Here is a 27,684-nt window from a genome sequence, read left to right as displayed (position 1 = left end):
CTACAATGATAAGTTATAATAACACAATGATAAGTTATGATACATAAACAATACTTGTAAACAAAGCTCCATGCTAATTGGTATTCGTGTCCAGTCCTTGGGGAAGAGCAAGGTGACAAGACTTGGAAGATTAATCTTCCTATTGGAGAAAGGTATAATCAACCCGACCCCATAAGATGTGTTAGGAGTGTATTATAGGCCAAGGTAGTCCGCATTCATATGTAATCTGTGCGACTAATGTTAAAGATGACAGTGGGAGTGTTGCATATTTAAAATATCCTTGCACACTAATGAAATCTATGTGTGTTTAGAGATGTAACTGATATGTGGTGCTTATGTATTAATATTTCATGACAAATGTTTGCAAACGTTTGTTCACTAAAGGATCACTCATTTTACTACTGTATTCATTAAAAAGTATATGTTGAAATTTTCATCTATTTGTGTGTAGGATAGTGCGCATAAATGTAACCTGTGCACTTGTTAACTTAGCTTAACTTGTGGGCCAGAAATGGATTTGGATTCAAGCTCACGTTTCAGTTTAACATTTGCATTAGTTTTTAGGTCGAGGGACCGTCCGGTCTGCCGAAGGCAGAACCGGAAGTCCGGAGATTTAATGATTCTTAGAGTGGCTATTTAGCCCGCCTCTCTTTTTGCTTCTCCTCCATTGGCTGGCTTCCTAAACGGAAAATAGGCTCCGTCTTTTTCAGATTCGGGGGCGTGTTCCGTGCTGTTCTTTCCACTTTTTAGCCACGCCCTTTTTAGAACAGCAGGAACACGCCCTCGAAGCCGAAAAAGATTTGAAGCTTCCCGTGTTTTGTCTCCTTTTTTCGACCTCGTCTAGAAGTCCCCAGATCTGAAGTGTGGTTGGCTAAAAAGCCAGGACTTGCTAGCTGAAGGTGTCACACGATTTAGGCAAACATTGCTACCATGTAGAACGGAGCTCTTAAGTTTTGTTTTCTAAAGTGTGATTAATACAGTCTTAGTTTTGCTCTTTGCATTCTGGTGTTCGTCATTTTTCTATACCGTGTAAGTGGAGGCGCACACATTTCAGAGGGAAATACAAAAACAGGACTCGGCGAGCAACTCGAGCATGAAATGTGACAACGGGAAATATCTAATTAAAATGGAAGATGCATCGTTCCTGCATACCCTACGTATGTAAAAATTATTCACATTGTCTAGAAACAGAAATTATCTCCAGACACGCTCACTTAAGATATTCTCCATCCGCATAACCCGGACATGTAGCTCAGTGGGTTAGAGCATCTGCCGAAGCGATCCTTATGCAACCTGCTTGACGCGGGCGGTTATGATAGCTTGTATGGCTGATTTAGACTTTAATCTTCCCGATGTTAATAAACTTAACAGGATCAAAGAAACATTTGTTATTAACAGGTCTGTGATGTTTCTAGGCTTTGGCTATAAGCACTACATAAATTCAAGTTAGTGGGAACAACTGTTTTTCGAACCTGTCACAGCTTTACATTACACAGTCCACAACAAAGTGTAGGACTTGCCAGGTTCCTGGAATGTCCATGCGATATGTGAGATGCGAAGGCATTTCTGCATTTTATTTATCGACTGTAGTTCTCGAGTTATAATGGATCAGGGAACTACAGGAGCCAGAATGCAAAGCGGGTTGAGCTGGAAATCCCTTACTAGGTAAGTGTATCGCGCCTCACACGTGAGAACTCTGGGTTTGAAAAGGGACAGATGATCACCTTGAAAACATCAATCACAGAAGGCTGTCTCCCACAGCCAGATTGTTACAGGGACTGCGAGACAGCACAGACTGAGACGGTGTGCATATTTTAGTAACCGTCTCCTGAAGCACGCCATACCCTCTTGCCGCGCCAGGCTGGGTGAACTGTGACTGCGTGGTGACCCTGCGCCCCCTGAGGAGTGTTTACTTCCTGTTTCCCGCCGTCCCCCGGGGAGGCGCTGCTTTAATGAATAAATGATGATCTCCCCTGCTTGAAACTGTGAAAGGATAAAGCCGCTGCCAGCTGGTCACACCACGTCTTTATTTGCTCTGGTTAGCAGCTCCTCCGCCTCCAGATTTAAAAAAAAACTGGACTTCAGAAGTTGAACTGCATCGACATTCAATTCGCACATCAGATAAGCGTCATTTTGGAAATCTCAAATTGTCCAATGCCAAGTGCGAGGTAGCTGCCTCCGTTCCAGTGACTGCCTTGCTATTTCATTTATAATCCTACTTTTTATATAGGAAACACACACAAATTAATACTTGGCTGCAAAGAAAATACCAGGACTGGGCGAACTGGCAAGAGCAATTTAATATCCATATGTCTCCTGAATATTTTTTGGCCTTCTTTACACTTTCTCCCCCGCCCTTTAACAGAATATTGAAACCACTTTCTCCCCCGCCAAAAACAGAATACTGAAACTTGAAGTGGCAGCACGGCAGGTAGCCCTAAAAAGGTTAGGCTTGAACACCAGATTAACTCCATGTCCTCCAGGACACCCTGCTCCAGTCCTGGGCATGCTTCTAGCACCAGAAAACATTCTGACATTTGTAGTAGTGGTTTACTTTAATTGAAGCAGTTGACCTAAGCTCAAGTTTAATACTACAATCAGGGCACAAATCCTAAAAAAACAAGCATTTGCAATGCAATGGTCTCGGCATTGTTAAAGTTAGAGCTATTGGCATTGCTCATGACTTTTTTTTTTTTTAAACATTTAAAGAAACGGCATTGTTATTTACAATGTCAATAGCTTAATCTCTCTCAAATGCGAGACCTATTGCATTTGCACCCACACACAGAGCCACACACACAAAGCCACCCACACAGAGCTATTCACATAGAGCAACCCACACACAAATAGAGCCACCCACACAGAGCCACCTACAAACAGTTACCCACACACAGAGCCACCCACACATAGAACCCAAAGTTTCAGAAGCTTAGGAAATGCGACACCGAGCGCCCATTATGTGACTATGCTGTAAGCATAGTGCAAGCGGCATTAAAATACAACTTATTACTGGTTCTCGGCTCCTCCAAACTGTTCTCGCGCTCTGTTCTTACAGCCTATCTCACCCTCCCCTTCCCTTGGAAACCCGTGGCCAATGGCAATCTTTACGGGGAGGAGGGCGGCCAGAGCGGCTATTGACATTGTAAATAACAATGCCGTTTCTTTAAATGTTTAAAAAAAAAAAAAGTCATGAGCAATGCCAATAGCTCTAACTTTAACAATGCGGAGACCATTGCATTGCAAATGCTTGTTTCCCTTGCAGTGGAAGTGTTGCATGTATTTTGTGCTCCCACTGCAGGTGGACAAGACTTCGCTAGTAGAGAGAAAAAAAGGGTCTTTGTTCTTCGTAGATAGTGAGACATGTGAAGTGGCAACCGGTACGAGGAGAGCGGTAGCAAAATGGGAGGCGAGTTCTCATGGAAGACGGAGACGAGACCAAGGACGGCTGAAATAATTTATGGGAATGGCAGGGTGGTGTGAAGAAGCCAATGTGTGCAGATAGAATGGAAATTTACTGAGTACAATTTGTGGGACATCCTTTGGATGTAACTGATTTTATGAAGGATTGTGGTGAGATATAGAAAGCTGAAAACGATTTTGTTAGAATATTACTGTTAATCCCTCAATCAGTCGCCACTTTTATAGCGCATGAAGAGTATGGAGTATACTGCAAACAGACTGGCTTTTATACCCCTAGCACTTAGGTTCGCAATTTGGTCAAGTGCTGAGCTAGTACTGAACCAGGCTATCATAAAAAATTGTATTTCCCCGGATAAAGGTCATTCTATCCCATGGCTGCACTATATTAAAGTCTGGCTGGAATTCCCAAGGCAAAGTAGTGCCCAACAAAGTCCTCTCACGGACTGCCGCGCCTGGATTCTTTATTCGGATCTTTTTTGTTGGGCGTTACTTTGCCCTGGGAATTCCCTGGTGTTTCCAGTTATTAGACTGGGGCACTCACACTGGACCACATCGACTTGACTTTTAGCAAATGGTGCTTTACTTGACTTAAGCCCTAATGACGTTCTCGGTTGAGAACGAAACGCGTTGGCTGAGTTTAATGGTTCCTTAAAACTTGGAAAAAATGAATTGTAAAATAAAGACTTTTCAAAATACAAGAGTATCTTGGACTTCTTTGCCTGCCACACACCCACTTGCAGCTGCATTACTCATGAGCTGGAACACAAAGGCATCACGTAACTGCTGGTGCCGGGGTTTCAGTGCGCAGGAACTTTGAATTTGGGAAACTGATGTGAGGTGCAGAACCACCAGTCCGCCGTTTAAGCTTTGCTTTCTTAATTTATGACAAGAGTTAAAGCAGATAGAGAAGAATGAGAAGTTTTAAAACCCACAGTCAGGGCCTATGTACTCCTAAAAACTGATGTTTTTTATGGAACCCTAGTTAATCATGGTTATATCATCCCAGCACCGCTTTCTTTAAAACTGTTTTTGATTGAATATTTTACACTGGCTTTTAGTAGATCTCCATGGGGAGCATAAGGTGGAAGACCAGGGCCCTGCTCATGTGATAACTTCTCAGTCCAAGATACAGTGCACTTTATATTTTTTTGTGATCTTTAAAAGACCCATAGACAATGTTATATTTTACCAGTGCTTAGAAGGATGGGATTTTGGCAGGTAAAACCCGTCCTGATCCACATTCAAATGTTACAGTTCACCAATATTTGCTTTAATGAGGCAAGCTTTTTGGTGGGGGCTTTCAGAAGTAGGAAAAAACATTTGAGCAGCTGAAATTATGCAAAGGCTTTTTTAAATTGAAACCTTTCGTAGCATTTGAATATTGAAGATATGTGTCTATTAAGAAATGTACTTTTTATCTTTGTTTTTTTGCATGTGATGTACTTTGTGTTTTTCATTTAACTAAATTATCTATTGATTGATTGAACTGATGTTATTATGCAACGTAGTGAGGGATAGTTGGCATTCTGACTTAGGACATCCTGAGGCACAGACCTCTGCTTTGGTTTGAGTAGCTTTATGCTACTTGACCCATGATGTAGCTTCTTTTATAGAGCACTCTGACGGCTGACACCTTTCCTATTTCTTTCTTACCTAATTCTTGCTCTAGTTAGGGTTGCCACTTTAAATTAGGGTAGAGCAGGGACAGATAGGGAGATAAGATGCATTCTGATGCAAAGTTATGTTTCCTTAAATAGCAATAATCGATTTAGTTGTTTTCTTTTTGTTATAAAGAGTGAATCCCTTTCGAAGATTTGGCTTCATACTATTTGTATTGTTTTTCTATACAATAATGCTTAGACTAGTTAATATTGATCTGTTTTTGAATTTGAATATGGAATAAAACGTACTAACCCGAGATTTGGTGTTGAACTAAGTTATTGTATAACCAAACGGCTACACTGTATTTGGGAATTGAAAAGAAGGGTTTCCCTTACCTCGCATGTCGCACAAAAAGATTGTCGTCTAAGTGTTATGATGTAAGTGGGCCCAGACTCCATTACTATCTAATGCAGGGGTGTGGAATTCCTATAGCCCGATACCCAGGACATATTGTTTGGGGTCAAGGACAACAGGATTTCATGTTTACTTTGTCCTTGGGACAAGTAGGCCCAAACCCCTGCAGCCCAAACCCTTTGGCTGTAGGATGACAGTGCCACATTGTGGATCAGGGAAGCGCATTGTCTGCAGTTAAGGTAATATTTGTGTCCATTTCTTAATGATGTTAGAAGTTGTATTTATGGTTCATAAATAGAAAGCCTTTATTATTAGGGTGAGCGCTCCACGGAAATGTGAGTTCAGACTTCACTACTGACAGTGGTTCCAGAATACAAATGTGCACGCACGTTTGCAAAGTGTAACAATAGGAGTCTATGTAGAATGCTTCCAGGATCCTCTATGATTAGATGCAAATATTTGCAAAGGCTTGACAGCAAGATTGATGATTCTTTGCTTTCAAAATAAAATCTTCATAAAAGAATGCATCTAAAAACAAAGGGCCACATCTATCATTATTGGAAATAGCGATTACCCAATTACGATTCTCTGCGATTTGCAATTAGGTGATCGCTATTCCCAATGTATGAAACTACATGAGTTTCTTTTAGCGATTCCTAGTGGGTCGCAAATTGACCTACCTCATGAATATTAATGAGGCAGATCACAATTGGCAAGCCATTAGAAATTGCTAAAATCACAGGGGTGGTGGCCTGCTGGGGTCAGCAGACACCCATGCCAGTGATTGCTTTTAAATAAAGCAATCATTTTTTTTATGTAGGCTATTTCTCTTAAAGGAAAACGGGTTGGTTCAAAAAAGAAAGTAGGTTTCGCACAAACTCAAAAGGTCATTCCAACCATGGGGAACTATTGCTTACTGCAATCCAGCCCTAGTATGTAGATCGGTGGAAAGGTGGCAAAAAATGTGGACTGCTAGTATTCAAACCCTACTATGGTATGAGCTCTGTCATAATCGTAGAGGCTTTTATCAGAGCTCTTATGTAATGAGATTACTGCCATAATTATCCGCCGTACTACATGGCACCATGGGGCCAAGTGTTTTTTTTACAGGGCAAGTAGATTTATGAAGCATCCTATCCCATGGACAAGTAGATATTTTATTAAATTCCACACCCCTGTAATGTTTAGATTAGTGATAAATACACAGAATACCGTTCGTTTAGCCTTACTGTTGGTTTCATTTCACTTGATATGTGAAACTGGCCTAGTGCCCTAAATTCTTGCTGGTACATTATTTTTCTCTCCTCTTTCCTTCTCCGTTCTCCTTTTCCACAGTTGCTGACTGGGCCCCCTTCATTGTATGAATCAAAGAAAACAGCCATCATTCATTTGTTGAGGTAGGATGACCTACTGGAACTACCACTCCTGTTTTAAGATACGAGTTGGTTACCAACCATCCCAACCAAACTGTGGGTGTTCGCCTTTGTTGAAGTTCCAGTTCTTATAGTATCGCCTCACAGGCCAGACCTATACCTCTCATTTTACTTTTACTGAATGTAAATGACATGACCCACTATAAGAAGCACATGAAATTCCTATCATATTTAGTTATGAAATCATCACACTGACTCAGGAAACACATCTAACAGCTGTTGAATCAGAAAACCAAAAGAGGGGCTTGGTGCGAAGTGTCATCAGCTGAAGAATATCTCAACCAAACAACATAAACAATCATTTTGCAACTCCTCACTTCTCTAAAAAGGTGCAGATAGGCAATCACGTTCCAGAAGACTTTATAGTATATGATCTTGTGAATATGGGTAGATCTGGAGAGATAAGTGTTTGTTACAATTGTCAATTTTGGTGTCAAACTCATTATAGGCTTGATATACACACCTAACACTACCAAATCTCAGCTTCTGTAGTCAATATCCAGAGTACTCACTGGATTTGGACAGAGATTGGAATCTTGAAATAGACCCCATACTAAATAGGCCTGGTTCCATGGACACAGTTAATGCCAATGATAGGGCCCTGTTGCAAGATGTCATGGAAGATCAGGGTCTCCTAGATCCATGGCATCTCCAAACATTCTAGAGACAAAGAATGCATCTTTGTATCAGGGGCACATGGCTCTTGTTCTGGGATTGAGTACCACCTTACTTCAAACTGAGCACCACCAGTAAGTGCCCACTGGCAACATAACGTGCATTTGTAAAGTAACGTTATCTCAAATTGAGGAGCCTCCTGGCACTGAAATAGCAGATGCATGTTGTTTAAAATTTCAATGCTACTCATTTTATGGACCTTGGAAGGTTGAGAGGATGAGTGGACCCACCGGGATTCAAACCTGTGACAAACCCATAACCCTGGACTGGATCCTTTCTAGATGGATAGTTTTTGGAACATACACCAGTAAATTCAGTTGGGGCTGAAGTTTGTTAATGTGGTGCCACCATCTAAACGACAGAGGAAAATTACATCTAGAAACAAATCACAGAGAAATCCTCTCTAAAAGAAAATCCTTGCACATACCTTGACTTAAGCAAAGATTCAGTGTCTTCAGTGTTGACCCTGTGAGCAGCCGGAACGGCAACCATAGTGGGAAACCTTATGCGTGTTTCAGATGTGGAGAAATGCAAAATGAAAAAGAGACACAGTCCACCACGGAAAAGTTCAAGGAAGCTCTGAATCACTCTAACATATTTCAACCTACATATATTTTGATATCATTAGAATGGAAGAAATTGTATTTCAATGCACTGTTTACATCGAAAGAAGAACACACCCTAAGTAATATGAGATAGTGCTATTATGAACATGGCACGTAGATGGTGTTTGTGCCCGGGCTAGGCCCATTTAGCTAAGCTGCTCATTTCTTATATTGTCCTATTTTTCACATTAACATTTCTGCAGTGACCTTTTGCACATATTTGGGAGCACGACAATGTTGAATTAGTTTCCCTGAAACTACTTTATTTACACACCTAGCTCTGCACAACAGTATCACGATGCCTCGAACACCATGTACAGGGCCTTTCTACGCACTATATACCAACGTTGTTTCTATCTTTATCCATGGGACAACAAGGCTATCTACGTATCCATAACATTGCTAATCTGTATGCACATCACAAGGTTGTTTTATATTATAAATAAAGAGCATCCCATTGGATTACCAGAAGAGGTACTTCAGCTGACACGGAGGGTCCCTGCATGCTGAGATTTCACCATGCAGCGGTCTGTCATCTTGTGAGGGGTGTCCAGTCGTGACCAAAATTCTCTCCCGCTACGTAATGGGATTGGATCGTCCTTTAGGGAGGTTCTTGGCTCTATACCCAAACACACTCTAGGTACACTTAGAGTAGGGTTTGCATAGTAGGAGTAAGCCATATTACTACCCTGTTTATATGCCTGCATATATACACTGTTTTAGCACCATGATAGAGCTGTACCGACTCTTTATTCTTTTGGTGCTTGTAATTACTTTCATTTGCTTCTGTCTACTGATTATCGCAGCACATGCATTCTATACAAGAATAACTGTGGTTCAATAAATATATTGAAAACATCCTCACTGTGTTTTTTGTAAATTTACCTGAGCACAAGTAAGCACGAGTGACCGAGCGAAAGGTTCTGATCTGTTTCTACAATCCCTGAGGGGTCAGGTTTGTCATGTTCATTGGTTTCCAAAAGTTATTCGCTCCCTGATAGGGTCAGGGGGGCTTATGGTGGCACTATGAGCTAGCTGGTGTGTAGGCCAACATATCCTGCGGGGTGCCCGGAATCCGTCTAGGCACCTCACCCAAAGTTTATGTTGTCCGACAAACGTGCAGGTCTTGCGTATTATTGGAAACTACAGGACAATGTATCATCGTTTAGTGACACAACTTAAACAAAGGGAAGCAGTGTCTGCCATCTCTGCCATTCTTGACAATGCTCATGAATCTGTCACTCACTCTGCCGAAATCGCAAAAACGTTTGAATCCTACTTTGGTCACCTATACCTTTCTAAACATGTTTACACATCAAGGATGGTGGACTTTGCATAAGGGACTGTGCTCCCCCTGCTGTCTAACAAGGGCAAGAGATGCTGGAGAAGACAATGACCACAGAAGAGATATTGGAAATTACATCTGATCAACCATTAAGCAAAGCACTGGGTGACATAGTTTAGCTAGCAAGCTCTACATGATCAACAAAACTCTGATTGCCCCAGTAAAGCATGCAACCTTTAAAGAAGACAAAAACACGGGTAGATTATGTAGAGAATTTAATAATACTCTAATAAGGCTCGCTAAGAAGCCTGCAAAGTAAATCTGAGCCTCATTCATGATTGGTAAGTGATATTTTTTCCTGATCGTAGATTTTGAAATAATTTGTGATTACTTTCTAAAATAGCCAGTCTTTTCAACAATGTCTTAGAGGTCTAACAGATAAAGTGTCCTTTCAGGATAGTGGAAAGATCAGACATTGGCCCAAACTTTATATCCAAGGTGAAATGGCATTGAATTGATCCATTGGTTCAAATTGAATGCAGGAGTTTCTGACACTTTTCCTATCTACAAGTGCAAAAGGCCCAGGTGTCCCTTCTCCCAGCTCCTATTTGTTCTTACCCTCGAACCCCTGTGACCATCATATGACAAGCTGACAGCCTCAAAATGATGGACACTGCAGGATGTTGCTCTAAAATTATGGTATGTGCAGATGACATTCTTACTCTGAGGGAACTAAGGACATCAACCCTTCACCTAATGTCAATATTTGACAGCTTCAAGTCCTTTTCAGGATATAGGGGTAATAAACGGAGAACTAGAATACATGGTTGACAATAACTAACCTGCAGCCTTCTATTGCAAAAACTTATGAGGATTTCGCTAGGTGGCCCGCCCTGCAGTTTAGGCCTGAATACAAAGTGTAAAGATGGTAGTGGTGCCAAGGTAATAATATCTACTGGTCATGCTGCCTCTCCCGTTACTGAAGCTACTATATTACCATGGATAGGCTAATTAAGGACTTTAAACTGGCAAGCAGGAAACCCAGGCTTACACTTGTCAAACTATAAGCCAACACAGTCCTGGAGGAGGGTCATTTTTCTACTTAACGTGGACCACTAAAACATTTACAGCTAATTTATTTGGCCCCAGATTGCCCAGATCTTCCACTGTAGACCACTATCGATAAGATCTAGACAGTTCACGCAACATGGCACAGATAACCATGGCGCACACTCGGCAGCAAGCTCAAAGCTCATGTAAATGATTTATTACATGGTAGACTACCTATACACAATCCAGCTGCTACCTCCTAGGATGGCTATCAGATAAAAGTACACACTCACATGAGATCTCTTGTTCTCAACTTTTCAACCTTTCGGTTCCACTGCTTCCCCCATTCCCGCCCTCCACACCCGTCACGCTCATGCCCTGGAGTGACCATACTGTATTGACTCGCATAATAAATACTAGTATCACTCACAATCATCGTTCTTTCAGAGGTTTTTTTTTTGTTGAAATGAGGCATTTCTGTAATTTAACAATGCTCATTCACCTATTGTGGCACGTCTTATCTTCATGCATCCACTGGTAACAAAGCTCCTTTCTTCTGAGATTGTTTCATTACTTTTGCTATGTCGCAGGAAGTTCTCTTGATCACCCCGGAAGTAGAAAGGGCGTTACCAGGCTACAGAGAGCACTCTCTGGGTGAGACAAGTGAGGAACTACTTATGTGCACGAAGCCAGCGGGTATCAGAATGCCCGCCTGCTCTGGGAGTGTTCAGAGGAACGGGAGAAAGGAGGTAATGAGGATTACCTCAAGTACTCTAGACGGTAACAATGAGAGCTGTGGGCTTTTATCAAACCCTTTTAATTTAAAAACATTCTAGAACTGCTTTGTGTCGTCTCATGAGCACGAGGTTCTATATGCATGTCATGTTCATGTAATGCTCGGTGGGATATAACTTGAGAAAGATAAGCTGAGCAGCAAAAAACAGAAGGAACATTGGCAGAGCTTAGTTTTGCTGTTGGCATTCCACAGCAACACTGAGCCTTTCTCCAAATGCAATCTAACAGCTTGGACCTGAAACTGAAAGACAGATCTTTCTGTTTATGTGCTAAAATAGCTTATTTGATGTAATTTGCTCCTGTTAATTCAGAACATTTGTATGGCAACAAACACTGTGACTGAGGATGCTGAAGTGCGTGCCCCAGGAGGTGGTGAAGCCAGCAGCACTGCAAGCAATGACGACATTGGTCTAGCCAATGAAAAAAGCTCAAAACTCACCATAGCGTCCATAAATGGGAAGGCCGCGAGGTACAGAAAGGCCTTCCGGGTTTTGCTTCCCACTGATTCGTCAACGTGGTGCAGCTTATTAATAATGTAGTATCCCAACTCGCTGTATGCTGCAGAGAAAAAAAGTCCACAGGTAAGGGAAGTCATACAGGGCTGGGTGCACAGATTCACCCCTGCACAAAATAAAAGGCAAGCAAGAATAAAAGTTACTACATCTGTGGTCAAATTATCACTATCGTTTTAATTTCCTGAAAATGAAATACATCTTGAAAGTGCGCAATAGTTATTTTTTCATTTAACCACTGTAAAATGATGCAAAATATCACGAACAAGTTATTAGGAACATTAAACAAACAGATTTCCATTATGCCTACCTTGCCTCTTTATATCAAAGTTAATTAGTTAAAAAGGAGCTCTGCATGTCAAATTCAGTATAGCGGGGTTACAAGGCAGTCCAAAGAGTAGTTAAAACACAATGTGAGTATTAAAGTTAGGAAACCTGCTCTTAGGTTTTAAAGAGTGCTGTTAGACCTGTCAGTCTTAGGGTAGTCTTCCCCCAAAATGTTTGCCTCCTTACCTACATGTTTGCTCTGTAGTTCGTTTTTGTTGGCCGTAACACTTTTGCACTTTACCACTGCTAACCAAAGTATTTCAGCTCACTCCCCTAAACATGGTTTGATTGGCTTACTCTGATTGGCATATTTAATTTACTTATACGTTCCTTGTACAGGGGTATACCATATACCCAGGGCCTGTAAATTAAATTATACTAGTTGGCCTGCAGCACTTATTGTTCCACCCATATATGTAGCCCCTTAAAACATGCCCCAGGCCTGCCATTGCAGCCTGAATACAGTTTTAAACTGACAAATAGAGTTGTATTGTATTGTATTGTATTGTTTGGTAGAGCGCAAACAGCTGCCCCAGCAATGAGGCGTCCCGGCGCTAGAGAAACCGCAAAAACCCAGGCCTGAGCGAAATAAGATGAAGGGAATTAGGAAAGAGGGAATAGATGCAATGTAACCCCATTGCCAATCCCTAAACTCTCCTTTTATTTCATATAAGTCACTCTCAAGGTAGGCCTAAGTAGCCCATATGGCATGGTGGATTGCGATTAAAAGATTTGACATGTACTTATTAGGTTTTAAGTGTTCTAGTAGTGAAAAACTCCTACATTCAGTTCACCCCTGGGCCTGCGGAAGGACTCTCAGAGGACTGCCTGCTGCTGTGACTTGCTGTGCACTCTGCAGGACTGTTTTGCTGTACCTATAAGAAATGCTTTATTGTCTGGAGCTTGCCTTGAACACGCAGAGGCCAGCCCTGCTGTTTAGCCCTGCATCCAGGAAAACCAGAGTGACTCCAAGAGCTAGTTTGCTGTTGTCCTGTTCAGAGCCAATGCTCACAATATCTTGAACTCACACCTGGACCCAGCCTGAGTGAGTCCTGAACTCTCAAGTGGTGTCCCATCAGTCCAGGACCCTTGGTTGAGGTGCTAAAAGTGCTCAGATGGCCAAAACCCAAAACTGAGGACTTAAAAAACTGCTCTGAGAATCAGATGGAGACCGGGACCAACCTGCTTGTCTTTCCTCCCAAGGTGCATCCCTGGTCGGATTGACTTCATGGCTTTTCCCGCTATGTTCTTTCCCGCAGCAGCAAATCTGGTTCAACGGCTCTTCACCAAAGGTGTATCTGAGGCCCTGGAACTGTCTTTGGCTACAGCCTTCTGCCTCATTCACCTTGAGATTTTCTACTTCCTTAAAAATGACTAAGCCCGAAAGTAGAAATCTTCACTGTGGCCTCTACTCAGGGCCCCCTGATGAAAACACTCCCTTCTCGGACACCGCCTGCAGCCCGGCCCGCTGAACTTTATCTTCTAAGAACATTTTTCTCAACATTTCTTTTAAGTCCGTAGGTAAGCACTGAATGGCCCAATCCACTCCGTGTATCTAAATTGTGCTCCATAGCGGTCGGCCATATTTTTCGACTTTGACCCGGTCTCACGCAACTAGATGTCCGCGATTGGTGTTTTGATCTTTTAGGCGTTAGGTTTTACTAAACAAATTAAAAATTCATAACTCCAGTTCTACTGATTGGATGTTTGTTGTTTTGGGGTCAAATAATTGATTACAATTTACTCTATTTTTCTAAATCGATCTGGGATTTTTCTTGACTTGTGTTTTCATTTGGCTACTATTTGTATGCTGCATAAATACTTTAATACTTTACACAATGCTTTTAAGTTAAGCCTGACTGCTTTTTGTGCCAAGCTACCCAATGTTAAGCAAAGGCTAATTATGTGACTTTTTGAGGTTCACCCTGGAAGGAATTGTGGCTCTTGCTTGATCAGGGCTCACACCACAGCCACCCAACAACCCACTTTCTCACAAGTGCCAATTTTGTTTATTTGTTAGCCAAACTCCCCAACCTATCAAAACCATCAGCAGTTTACTGGACTTCCCACCAAGATCATGCAGGTGCCAAAACAGGGCATAAACGTTAATCTCACAGGCCTAAAGAAGCACCATCTACGAGACAAAAACTCTTACCTTCCTTTTACAGAGACTCCCAACCACACAGAGGGGCAAGACGAGTGAAGGTTCATGAATATACATCACAGTCCTACTGCCTTATCCTCAAGTTTCCCATTCTGCAAGTCTGCCATCCACAATGTCTAACAAGATGCAGGCAGCAGGGAGCATTTCCTGGCCCCGTGAACAGTATTACCCACTACATTCCTCCACACTTTCTGCCCTTGAGCATCATTTTATGGGCGTGTATGTCCGTGGTAGGACAAGAGTAACAGTGCTTAACTTGAGCCCGTGGTTATTAGTGCTTGGCACTGGCACTTAATTTTCAACACCGGCACTTACAACAGTTTGCCACAAAGTGACACTGTTTGCCTAATTCAGAGATGAGCACAACAACAATAGTTTATTAATTCAATACACAGTAAAATAACTGATACCAGCTGCTTCAGCCATTCTTATAGCTTTGAGTGCCTGGAATAGTCTGACCTGTCACACTTGTAGCAGCATGATGGTTATCAGTTGTGCTGATACTGTCAGCGGCAGAACCGGCAGGTGCAAGGTGCAGTGGCCTCCTGACGATGGACCTGGCACTTATTCTTTTTACAAATTAAGCCCTGCGAGAGACTTGAAACTACTGCTGACACCGGGAAATGACCCTACATGTCAATGGTGAGCATCTAAATGGAGAACAGAGGCATTATGACCCAAGTTCCAATGGAGAACATGTGGCAGATGGGAGCCTTGCTGCAAGCCTTGATACAAATTTTCTCTTATTGACCCTAGCACAAGCAGTGTGGGACATGTACTTCCGCAAAGAATACAGTATTAGTCTTCCATGGATGGAAAACATCACCCACATATGGGTGTGATATGCTGGGATCCACCATCAGGCATACTATATTGTGCCATTGCCAGGCAACGCAACTCAAATCCACCCAAATTCAGAAGGGGTATTGGGAGAGTGTTAGCGGTTGCAGGGTGCAGTACCTATGGGACCTCTTTTGGCCACATATGGTACTGCACCCTGCAACATGGCCAGGTAAAGAAGCATTTGCAATGCAATAGGTCTCGCATTTGTTAAAGTTAGAGCTGTTGGCATTAAAAATGACAATGTTTTTTACTTTTGCTTTTTGTACCAATGGCAATAGCGCTAGGTAATTATAATTACTCAACTGTAAATGAAAAAAAAAAGTAAAAAACATTGTCATTTTCAACGTCAACAGCTGTAACTTTAACAAATGCGAGACCTTTTGCATTGAAAATGCTTATTATGAATAAGCAGATCTGTGGTGCTGGTTTGATGAGGGTTTTGAAGAGTATTTGCTCTATAAGATCAGTATCAGGAATGTTGGAAACAGTTTCAGTTTTTCGCCATTTCATGTTAAAGATCAGAGAGTCCATCCTTTACGAACACCCTGGGCAGGTGTAAAGATATTTCTAAGGGGCGAGCGGGAAAGTGGGAGTGCCCCGAACGGCAAAGTGGGAAACATGGGGTACTCTTTTAGACAAATGCTTGGCTTTGGTCAAACCCAAAGCTGACCATGGCTGTGCTAATGCTCACAACCTCAAGATTGTCCAGTTACTTTGTGTTCCTGAAATATCCAATAGTATCCACCGGGAAGATACTTACACCAGCTTGTGTCTGGTCCGGCATGACTCTGTCTAGGGTTCCCAGATGGGTGTCGATGGAGCACAAGGACCCCTGCATGTTTAAACCTCCATATCAAGACGTGCTTGTTAAAGATCTCCCAGAGGGAAGGCCTTGCCCAGGCCAATTCCACACGCACAAAGGCTTTGTCACTCGTCCACCTTATTGCTTACTCGGGGAAGGGTTAACTCTTGGTAGGCTACCACATGGAGTTTGGTGATGGTAGACACACTTAGCTGTTCTTGTGGTTAGGGTGCGGCTTCTGTGTGTATTGTGTGCTTTGCATATTTCATATGGTGTTAATAAAAATGGTAGTGTGTTCCTGTATCCTCCTGTGCTTTGCTGATGCTACGTTAGACACGGATCCTGTGTTTTTTTAATTTTTATGATTGTAAAATGGTGCAGTGTGTGTGTCTGGGCGCACATCTTGTTACTGTGGTGTGTGCGATTCTGTCTCTGAATCCCTCCTGCTTCTTTGTTACAACTTCCTGCTGAGGTAAGACGGCAGTACATTACGAGCAGACGAGAGACGCCTCCAAGATCTGTGTAGCTTCTGTAGTTTCCCACCCTGCACACTGAACTGAAGGCTGCTATACCTGCGCGGGGAAAGGCTGCACTGTGCTGAAGTTATAGGGACCGCACTGGCTACCCCTGTGCATCATCTTCAAAAAGTCGTCCTGTCTCCAAGTGTATCACTTCACTTCTGCTTCCTTCATTTCAGGTAGTTGGCAATTATATTAAACCGCAGGATAGGTCAGTGAGTTGAACGCTCACTGCTGAAACATGCAGTGCTCTGCAGGTCAGAAGTTTGTGTCCCACAGTCTGTTAAATTGAGTGGCAAACTGGAAAATGTTAGCACCTGTTACTTTCAGGGTCTAGAAATTTCAGACCCATTCAAAGTGCTAATTTCAATGATATTGTAGTGGCAGTGTCACGGCACAGAATGCAACAAGATGATTCGTTTCTGAATTCAGTCCCTTTGAATGCCTCATTGTAATCTTATTTAACCATACAACTAGTTCTGATGTTGCTTTATGAAAGGTTATACCCTCCCAACTATGATCGTTAGGTAATTTTGTAATAGATTTATTTAAAATATTACGAATATTAACATCTAGATAATACACTTGCACATGTGGGATATCCTACATTTGTATATATCTCTAAAAACGAACTGTTCGTTTTCCCTTTGTATTATTCCTTTGTCATCTGAAAACAAATATACTGCATTTGGCATGACTAACACAGGAAAGCAGTTTCCTGCATCCCACAACCATAGGGTGGGACTATGGGTAGACAGAGCGAGGGGAAAGGCAGAGTAAGTGCTGGCTCAAAGCACCGCTGTGAGGATTGGACCAGACTGTGCAGTCATTAACAGCAGACATACAATGCTTAGGATACTGCCTCATGTCTGAGCAGGAGACAGGAGTCTGTGGTGCAGACAAGAGGTGTTTTACTAAGAAACAAAAAAAAATATGCTGGCTGACATTGCGTTTGTGACTGGATACCACTTTAGCCGATACCAAAGCAATGGGTAAAAAAATCAGCAGGGCTCGTTTTAAAGCCTTTACGGTAATGCTGCTTAAAGTATCCCAGTCACCTCTTCCAGTGTTAGGAACGTTGTTTGGTAATCTCGGTGAGGTCGAAAAGACAATAAACCAGATCTCCCCCCCTCCGCTACCCGGATGCAAGGACCGTCAGTCGAGATCGCTCTGGCCCAGTAGTAGCTGTATTCATAGCTGCCAAGGTTTCAGATTGCTGTGTGTGACATTTTCATAATTTCAGTGTAATTATGAGTGACATTTGAAAGACTGTGAGTGACACTTTCTCGCGAGCAAAATCAAGCAATAAAGACAAGATAAAACATATAAATATCAGAAATTACACCCATCTGAGCAACGAGAAACTCTAAGACGTTAACTGCTGCAAAGTACCAGAAATGGAAAGGCACTAACCTAGTGCCCTTGTAATCTGAAGTGGCATTTGAGCTCCGTGGAACTGACTGGAGATAGCTTGCCTATGACGCAATTAGAAGAGGACTCCAAACAGCAGAAAGCCGTCATGTAGAGATGGCTGGTAATGGGACATCCATGGAAAACTGATGGCTACAAAATTTGTCTTATCTCTCAGCACCCCCCAGTCCCACAACTCCTCATTCAGAGGTTGGGTACATCGGTGTGCTCGATGCAGAATTGTACAGTAGCTCCATCATCATATAAGTCTTGCAGGAGTGGTGTGGGGCGTCAGCTGTAACAATTTGGTATGGCATTACATAAGAAGGCAGACCGAATCTGCTGTGGTTTTTTCTGCATTCACGATGCAGAACATGGTGGTGCTGGTCTTGGAAAAATTATCAATGGCTGCTGACTTTGGTACTGGGAGCCAGGTTTGAGTCTCGGCGAACAGACCCAAAATCTTGTGATTCTGGGATACTCAGTTAATTTCCACGTGCCAAACAACAAATGAATGTGTCCTTGTAATGTATCTGTGGCACAAGTAAAGCCCTCCAATACCATCGGGTGGCGTTCACGCCATATAAAAACCTGCAAAAGAAAGCACGCCCTGGGAGAAAATTCCCAGTGTGTTTGTAACACTGGTTGAATAGCAGACTAATTAAGGCCCTGCCTGAAACCTCCTTCGCACTAGTGAGGGTCTTGTGAAAAAGGCAAATGAATTTCCACCGCGACCGCGTGGCACAGTAGGTTGAGGAACACTGAAAAATGCCAATGAAAGTACTCACGTCGTTTGAGAAGTGAAATTCAAGTTGGGCACGTGGCTGCAGGGTCTGCGGTGACAGGTCCTCGACACTCCTGTAGCTTGGCAACTCAGTAACTTAAGTCTCAATGAGGCCGTAATTAGTTTATTATTTAGAAATAGTGAAAGCGGCTGCAATAATTTCGGCTGGGGGTAAATTAACAGCTGAGCTACAGGCACAGCGACAGCCTGGGTCGGTGCGAGGTCCCTACAGCAGCATTGTGAACGACACCATGATTCAATGTGAGCAAAAGAACGATGGATTTAACCCAGATCTCTTGACTGAGGGTGAATGTATGATTCATTCAGCATTCTGTCCATCATTTGTTTGTGTAGCACATAATTCAATTTGCGGCGCAGCAGCAAAACTGCCAGTATGGAGGTGCACCTTCCTCAAAACTCCCCGCTCCAGCAGCAGGGCATGACGTCCCCCGTGGCTCTGCAAAGTAGCACAACCTGACTGGGCCCGGCATTCTAGTCATTGGTTCATGACGTCAGGCTATCGGTCAGAGAGGCGCCCGCGGGGGAATGATCACAATATCATGACACATTTGAAGCACTAGTGCAGTTGAGTGAGTTGTGAGGCTGCCAGTAGTTCCTGACCTCACAGCGCACGCAGTGCACAACACTGGGGGCGCAGCGCACTGTAGCTGCCACATTTTGTGCATTCAGAGTCACAGTAGATATGTGTGACAATGCATTTTAGTGCAGTAATGCGGATTACCACACTGAAATGCGTTTGTGTCTTGCCTGATGCGTGGTACTTGGTAGGACTGTGTATTTATATAGTAGAGCTGATGGGCAATGTTGGTGTGCAACAAAGACGGGGCCAGCACTGTGCATAATGATCAAGTGAACTGCTGTTAAGTGGTGCTACCTAGCACTCTGACAGCGCTCCGAAGCAGCAGAAGGAGTTACGGTCTGCACTGGTGTGCCTCGGTTATGGGGCCCGCGTTTGGCAAAGTGAAAGTCATCCTGCAACCGCGCCGTGTAAAATAGAAGAAAGGATGGACCGCCATTGTTAAAGATAAAGCGCGGAATTGGGCATGCCATGCTGGAAGTGCTCTGTGTCTCACTGAGCATGTCCTGACTGCAACTTCGTTTGGCAGAGTGAAAGTAACCCTGCAAGCCAAACCGTGGAGAATAAAAGAAAGGTGGGCTACCATAATTAACGATAAAGCGTGGAGCTGGAAGTGCTGTGACTCACTGAGCAACAACGTTTGACAAAGTGAAAATCACACTGCGAGCCCGCTGTGGAGAGAGAATAAAAGGAAGGCGCGCTGCCATAATTAAAGATAAAGCGCGGCCTCAGAAATGCCTGGCTTGAAGTGCTCTGTGTGTCTTTGGGCATGTCCTGCCTGCTGCAGGCAGGACAAAACCATTTAAGAAAATAGTGCTCTGAGGCTTTAATTAAAACCGACGGAGTAACAACACATGTAACGGGGGTGCCCTCATGGGAGGTTACAATTAGAGAAAAGACGGTATTAAGTAGGGACTACAAAGCATTTTGACCAATAAAAAGCCACCATTTACAAAGGACAGTGACGGAAACCAATTAAAAAGATGGGTGTAATGTAGGCAGAGCTTCATGACCTAGACCTGAATACAGCACGTTTCGAAGAGACAGCGCAAGCGGTGCCTAGGCGAGACCTAAAAATGACCATGACATTTCCCAAGGTACCTTACAACCACTGAGGCATAGACACACTCAAGGACGGCCCATTTTCCCCAAAGCTAACAGCTTTATACTGCTTTTGTTATGTTATGTTATGTTATGTTATTTATTCATTTCTATAGCGCACGGCTACTCAAAAAGAGTGTCCCGGCACTTTAATGGAGAAAGAGATAATACTGCAACATAAAAAACATAACACCAAATAGAACTAACAGAAGAATGGGCCAAAGATTCACGGAGAACCAGCTACTGAGAAAACAACCAGGTTTTAAGGCCTTTCCTAAAAGCTAATAGGCTGCTGGCTCCCCGCAGGGCCAGTGGTAAAGAGTTCCACAGCTGAGAAGCCTTTTCTTTCCAAGACCCAAACTTCTAGGGGAGAAAATGACCAATTAAATAGAAACCTATGTCAGTGACTGAGGAACAAAAAAAGGAAAACTAGGCAGCCAATACATGGTAACTTCAGGCCCCTAAAATATACACAATGATTATTAAAATCTACACTCAGGATATATATTCTAGTACGACTCCAAATCTCAGTTGTGATTAGCAGGTGTAACACATGCCCTTCTTAAAAGTCTTCTCTACATTAAGAAGGACGTTAACAGTTTCCCACAACAGCAGTAACTTTCTGCTCATCTGATCTAAGGCTTGACGAATGGCTGCAAAGTGTGCTAGTTCATGATACACTGAACATCTACACGCAACTTTGCATTGCATTCTGTATCATTATTATTATGAGGAAAACAAATTCCCTGATTTGATAATGGAACGCAGTAATAAGAGGTGTTCCATAGAATCTTTACCTAATTGCGACTATGAATGATTAGCCATTTTCACTGTCTCTGGAAGGATCCAAGTTAGAGAATTTAAAGTATATAGATTACCTTGGTGGTTGTAAGCAGGGAGGTGACAGTGTGAGCTTCCACTTTGTTTATTGAATGGGGGCTTGACATACTCAGCCATTTTGTAATGGCAAACCCTGTGACTTGATAACACACCAAATCCATTTTGGGGGTCAGAATAGTCTTTCTGAATTGCAAAATGGGTATTTGCTATAAAATCTGAGTCAGAATTAGGAGGGGGCGTGAAAGGGGCATGCCCTTCTCACTGCAAGTTGCAACTGTATGTTTGAATGGCTTGCGACTACAGTTGCGACTGCAAACCATTGATCAGTTATTAATACCACAGAGGAGGTGATAATGGATTCACAAAGGAGGAGTTGGCCTACCGGCTAGGGTGCTCAACCTTGGACCTGGGGAACTGGGTTTGAGTCTCAGTAATGACGCTCTACATCCTGTGATTCTGGGCAAATCACTTAATCTGCCCGTGCCAAACAAAAAAAATGAATGTGTGTCCTCATGTAATGTAACTAGTGCTATGTAAAGCATTCTGATACCTGATTGGATTTGGTTCAAGTTCACGCTATATAAAAATCTGCACACAAAAAAAGGGGGGTTACCTAGGGCAGAGGCGGCAGTAGTCCAGGAGACCACTGCCTACTCCTCCCAAATGGGGAACATTTGTTTTTTAACACAGCAACGGGCCAGTGAGGAACATGGGCTGGTGTTAAAAAAAGGTTTCCCCTTTCGGACCTTAAACAGGGTGATGTTTGTCAGCTGTCTCTTGCAGGCTAGCATTCCTGTGTTTGTATGCAAATAGTGACCTGCCAAAAAATATAGCAAATTCAGAGCCAGGTCACAAAATGCTACTGCACAATTTGGGACCAGTGCATTGGGTAAACAGTTTATTTTTCTCTTGAAGCAAGTGCTTCTAAAGAGGATCTACTTGTGTTGTTATAGTGAGTGCATGGGACCAGAGTTGAAATGTACTAAAATATGACACAATGCAGCATAGCAACTAAGATGGTGTGCTGTGTTGCATCAAAGGGAGAATAAAAAACAGCACCAATTTTACTAAGACATGACACTGTTTTTCTTTCCCCCAGCCTTGGCACACTTAAGGCTGTCAAGCGCCAATGCACACAGCTCTGAACCATGTGCAAGGCTGTGTGCATTCTGTTAAGCATAGGCTTTTTACTAAAAGGGGAGCCTTCCGGTGTAAAAGCTATGCTTTAATACTTTTTCCACTTTTGTATGTGTGCTCTACAATGCAGCACACATGCAAAGTTTGAAAAGTATGGAGAAATTAAAATACTTACATTGGAAAGTTAATAGCACCACAAACCTGTGCGCAGGGTATGCGTTACGTTTGCTATGTAGACCTGGCACAACGTGTTGGTAAATCTGTGTCTTTATGTGTAATAGACTAAGCTTTTTCCCAAAGAGTTAAGGTTTCATTTTGCACCCACACATTGCTCCTTGGGGAAGGGGATATGTTCTCAGGCAAGTACTCTCCTTCACAGTGCTTCCATAAAATGTGGGAAGATGAAGCCAAGAATTCACATGCGCAAAATTTGAAATGTATCACATTTAAGAATGCCTGAATACTTACATAGTCGAAAACTTTGGCTGGTTAACTTTCCCCTATTTTTCTATTATTAAAGTCTGTGAACTACAATGAAGAAAGCACATCAGCACTTGTGGCCGGACCTCCATACTGCAGTTTCCCATTGAGAAGGTCCCACCATGACTGTGGGGCCTCTGCCACGAGTGTGGAGGCCCTGAATGTTCTTCCTTCTTTTTAGTTCTCAGACTTTTAGATTTGTAAGAGTTTCAACCAGTGCTTTATTTGTAAAAAATAAGTTCCAGGGTACTCGTCAGGAGGCCACCACAGCTGCGCCATCACAGTACCTACCCATCTATTAATTGTCACACTGCTACGCGTGTGACTATTCAGACTGTTCGAGGCCCCCAAAGCTATAAGAATGGCTTGGGCAGCAGGTATTAATTGTTGTTATTATTGGAATAATAAAATAACTGTTGTTCTGCTTATCTCTAAATCACACAAACAACGCCACCATGTGGCAGCTGTCATAAGTGCCAGTGTTGACAATTATGTGCTGGTGCCGAGAACCGGAAACCACTGGCTCAAATTAAGCACTGTTTTCAAAAATAGTTTGGTTACTGTAGGGGGGAAATGCAGAAAGCTTTCTTAATCTGATAGGCAACCATTTTGCCCTTCAGGAGGGTAAAATGGCTGCGAGCCACATTAGCAAAATGTCAGAAGATCCTTGTCTGGAAGTGTTTTTATAGCAATTCTCTTGATATTTTTCAGAAAAAAATCACTAAAGTGAGATTTTGAACACACTGTAATCTACGGAGGATTTTGACTCAATGCCATCTATTTTTAGAAGCTTTTTGTTATTTTTCCTGGCCATAAAAACTCCATAAGGAAAAGTACTTATCTTCAGTTTTGCACCGTTGCCTCTTGGGACTAAAGAACTCCGTGTACTTCTCTTTTAATTCTCAAATTGAATTCATCACCTTCCCTCAAAAGAACAGTTCGATTCCTCGGCATCATTTAATTGAAAACAACACTTAACATCAATTTACACTTTAAGGCTTTTTTCAGCACTAACAAAGAACCCTGAGTCGAAGCTGTAAGTATTTTTGATGGCCAGAAAGTAAACTATTCTAATCATGGTTCAATTAAAGAAAATGAAAAGAATCTTATGAGGTGCCAAATTTCTACCAGCAATGACTCATGACCTATGAAATTATTGCCTCTCTGCTGAGCTGTTGTTCATTGGCTTTCAAGTGACTCTAGCCAAAATAACATGCAAAATAACATGCATTCCCCAGCCTACCATTCACACCTCTTCAATAGACCCCTTACCCAAGGCAGGGCTTGTGGGATAATCTGGGAGTATCAGTTTCAATCCTGCAATCTTAGATCCGAGGACTGCCATATATGACCACATAATTCACCTCAATTAATCCATCAGAGGATCAAACCAACAGAGGCTAAACTGCTGAGCTTTTTAAGTTGTAAAGGTTGGGCTTGTACTGTGCACATGATTGGTGGATTAAAAGAAACACTAGGATGAAAGATCTTTGCCTGAGTGCCAGTTGCACATAAAGGATGGTGCTGTAGGTTAAATAATGTTTGATTAGCTCCATTGTATCTACACCATGGGTATCTGTATAGAAGGAGTTGTCAGACTTCTAGTGACTTAGAGGTACATAGAAATGTCTGTACTTTCTTCCTCATAGGGAATGGCTTTGCTGCAACAAAGATAGGCATCTGCAGTCATTGAGAAAAGAAACGGTGCTGCCTCCAGAGACGTTTGTGATGGGTTCGTCACTCTGGAGTTGGATGTCTGACAAGACAATGGACAGGACTATTTGTGGCCAAAGGAACGAGCATTCAACACAAAGGAATGGGAACACTTTGCGCAGTACATACCTGTCAAGCAGACTTCCACCAATAGGAATATAGGATGACTAAAACAGAAATACACCATATTTCTTGACTTCACTCGTGGGGAGCCCACCAGGGGGCCACAAATACATGCTTTCCTCCCTTTACCTGTGGTGGGGCGCGTTGGTGTTCACAGTTATTTAGAGTGTTCAAAAAGAAAGCATACCATCCATGATGTATGAGCTGTATCCAGGGTAGGTTATAAAGTTTGGGGCAACAAGCGAAGGCTAGATCCATGGAAGACTGAGAGGATTGAGCAGTAGCGGCTTCTACCAGACTGGGGTGATGGGGTGGCCGGAATGAAAACTAAAATGGACTTACCTGGAACGTCCGCTGCCCTCTCGCCCCGTCCTCCATCCTCTTCATCTTCTTTCTTCTTGTCTCCAGTCCCAGCCAGCAGCAGGAAGCACCTATGCCCAGAGCCAATCACAACGCTGCAATGCAGCATTGTGATTGGTCTAAGCGCCATGGTTCGTCGCTTAGACGGGGACAGGGCGACTGTGCATGTTCCTCACCAGGCTGTGTGATGCAGCCTGGCGGGGAACATACAAAGTGTGCATGACTCTTTGCCCAGGCCAAGAGGGCCGGCCAAAGAGTCATTAGCACTTAATGAGTTCAAACCACACCTCCCCCCGCTCAGGCCAGCCCTGCCCCGCCACTGACTGCAACAGGAAAAATAAAATGATAATATTACTTTATCATCATTTTATTTTTCCTTTTGAGCAGTGGGGCAATGCTCCTCTGCCTTATCAGAGGAGTCACCACTGGGCGTGAGAAGATCAACCTGGTCCCTTATCCAGCAAAGATGAAACCGACAGGATAAGCTGAGCAGCCAAGAGTGATGCAGATGACAGGCCAAACAACCCCTGAGAAAGGAGTGACAAATGTTTTAAGGCTCCAGCCAAGGCTGTAAAGGGGCCAGGCAGAGGGACAATACTCTAATAGCAAGGAGGATCGCCCAGGTGGCTAAAGGAAAACAGAACTAACCTGCTTGTCACCTCAGCAGCAGTTCTAAGCATCTGTGGATAAGATACAGGGTCAGAAAGTGCAGATGACTTACACTATGCTGACAAATGAAGGGTCTCTTGGTCCTCAGCACTGAGGGGGTCAATTAAATTAGTAAACCTGCTACCCAGAGATGGCCTGTCCTCGTGGTGGGCACTTGTTAGGGGATCTGAGCTGCTGTATTTGGTGGGTCCGACTCCTAGCAAGGCCTTGGAAACAAAGCAGCAGCAACTCTTGTCTGGTCTTCACTCCAAGAGTACTTGCCGGAAAAACTCTGGGCAGTGAGTTCTCTTGTAACTTTCAGTCCCCTAGGATGCCCATCTGAAGGTCCAGATAGTCAAGTGAAACACAGAAATGTAAGTTCAATTGCGCTGTGAGCCTTACACAAAGCGCTATCCTCCTTTCCAGAATATTAGACTGGGGTCAGCATGCCACACCAATTCAGAGTGTGGTAATCCTCTGCGGTTCTGGAAGAGCTCCACAATGTCAGTAGAACAAGTGAGGCCAGAGGCCAATACGTAGAACGCAGCCAGTCTTTCTTTGTAGATGCACAGCTCCAGGTGAGGACAAACAGTTCCTGGGTCCCCATTGGAGCCAGTGTATTCCTAAAGCTGTGGCCCATCCAGGGACCTCAGCTGCCTGCCTGTAGGTGTTTTCTGGGCTTTCTGGACTGAAAATAGAGCAGTATCCGAATCCTGGATACTTTTACTGAGTTTGCACTATCCTCTGCCACTCTAAATTCTGCCTTAGCTAAGGTGAAGATAATCCAGAATCCATGGTTAGAGAAGCCGTTTCAGACATGCCAACCTGTTATACGTGTAATGCAGTCCACTAATAGGCCCCTAAAATTCCATCATGATGGGTCACTCTTATGTGTCTCCACTTGAGTGATAGCCAAGTAGTATAGAGCTGAGGGAAAAAACCGAGGGAATGTTCTTTCACGGGGAAAAAAATCATGCACACGACAAAGATTAGGATTAGCTCTGCATTTTGTGGTGCCTTTATGCTCAATTTATATGTCCATTGTGTGCTTGGGTTCATAACTTTTCCTTTTTAAATCCTGTTTGACTTTGGACCATAACTTTTAACATTTGTTTCCTCTTTAGCGCCCTCGGTTTCTGCAGTGGTTCGTATTGTAACGCTATTCCACGTACGCAACCATGTGGGTGCCTAGAGGTATGAAGGCAGAATGGATGGATGCCAATCAGCTCAAACCTGTTGTCTGAAAACATACAGAAGTATAGGTGGGTAGCAGTGCATAACCAGGGATGTTACTCACCAAGATGTTTTGAGTGACATCAAATAGACAAGTGCGAAGTTCGAGCTATCTATGATGTCACTCAGAAAGAAACCCAAGGTGAATAAAATCTGTTATTCAAATTTTACTCAGCTGCAACTTTATGTCATCTTCCCCTGCATCCAACATGTATGTAGGGGCAAAAGAGTAATAGAGGTGCCACATACAACGTATATTAAAAAAGGAAAATAAAACCTGGCTCCACCCTCGATATACCTTCCCTTAAATAAATAAATAAAAACTCCTAGAGCCATATTACAGTAAGGTACACTGTTTCTGTTTGTCGTGTGGCACACCTTTAATTAGTTGAACCAGGCACAAACAGGAACAGTGCATACTATTACTTATAATTTGCTGCCCGAAAACAATGGCAAACTCAGGCTGCCCTGGGGACAGCGCATTAGCGAACGACTGAATCTGACGGTTTGCCTTTCACAGTGCAGGCAGCACCTGGCCGGTATTTTCAAGGGAGACAAAGATCCTACTGCAGGTGGGTGCAGTGAGTGACTGCAGCCGCCTGCAGAGCGAAGTCTGGTGGTGTCCACGGTACCCAATTTGTCCCCTCCAGATGAGCGGCCTCAGTGGGCATACTTACTAGGCACCACCTCCCTGTGGCCCACAGTAAGTGCACCTCCTGACAACCTCTTTGCTTGTGCACCGAGTCCATAATATGGCATGGACAGAGGCAAATCGCTTCCGTCATTTGCATGGAGCCATGTCCCCATGCAAA

General features: G+C 43.1%; 1 protein-coding gene across 2 annotated transcripts in view; it reads right to left on the bottom strand.

The window, feature by feature from the left end:
- ANKH (ANKH inorganic pyrophosphate transport regulator) overlaps window positions 1-27,684 on the bottom strand; it is a 549,424-nt gene that overhangs the window by 207,613 nt on the left and 314,127 nt on the right. For both annotated transcript variants that reach the window (XM_085605963.1, XM_085605964.1), the window contains one exon: window positions 11,719-11,837. In XM_085605963.1, coding sequence (XP_085462089.1) covers window positions 11,719-11,837 — 119 coding nt within the window. The remainder of the gene's footprint in view (window positions 1-11,718; window positions 11,838-27,684) is intronic.

This window comes from Triturus cristatus, chromosome 5_1 (assembly GCF_964204655.1).
Source record: "Triturus cristatus chromosome 5_1, aTriCri1.1, whole genome shotgun sequence".
NCBI classification, from domain to species: Eukaryota; Metazoa; Chordata; class Amphibia; order Caudata; family Salamandridae; genus Triturus; species Triturus cristatus.
This window is presented reverse-complemented; position numbering and strand designations above follow the sequence as displayed.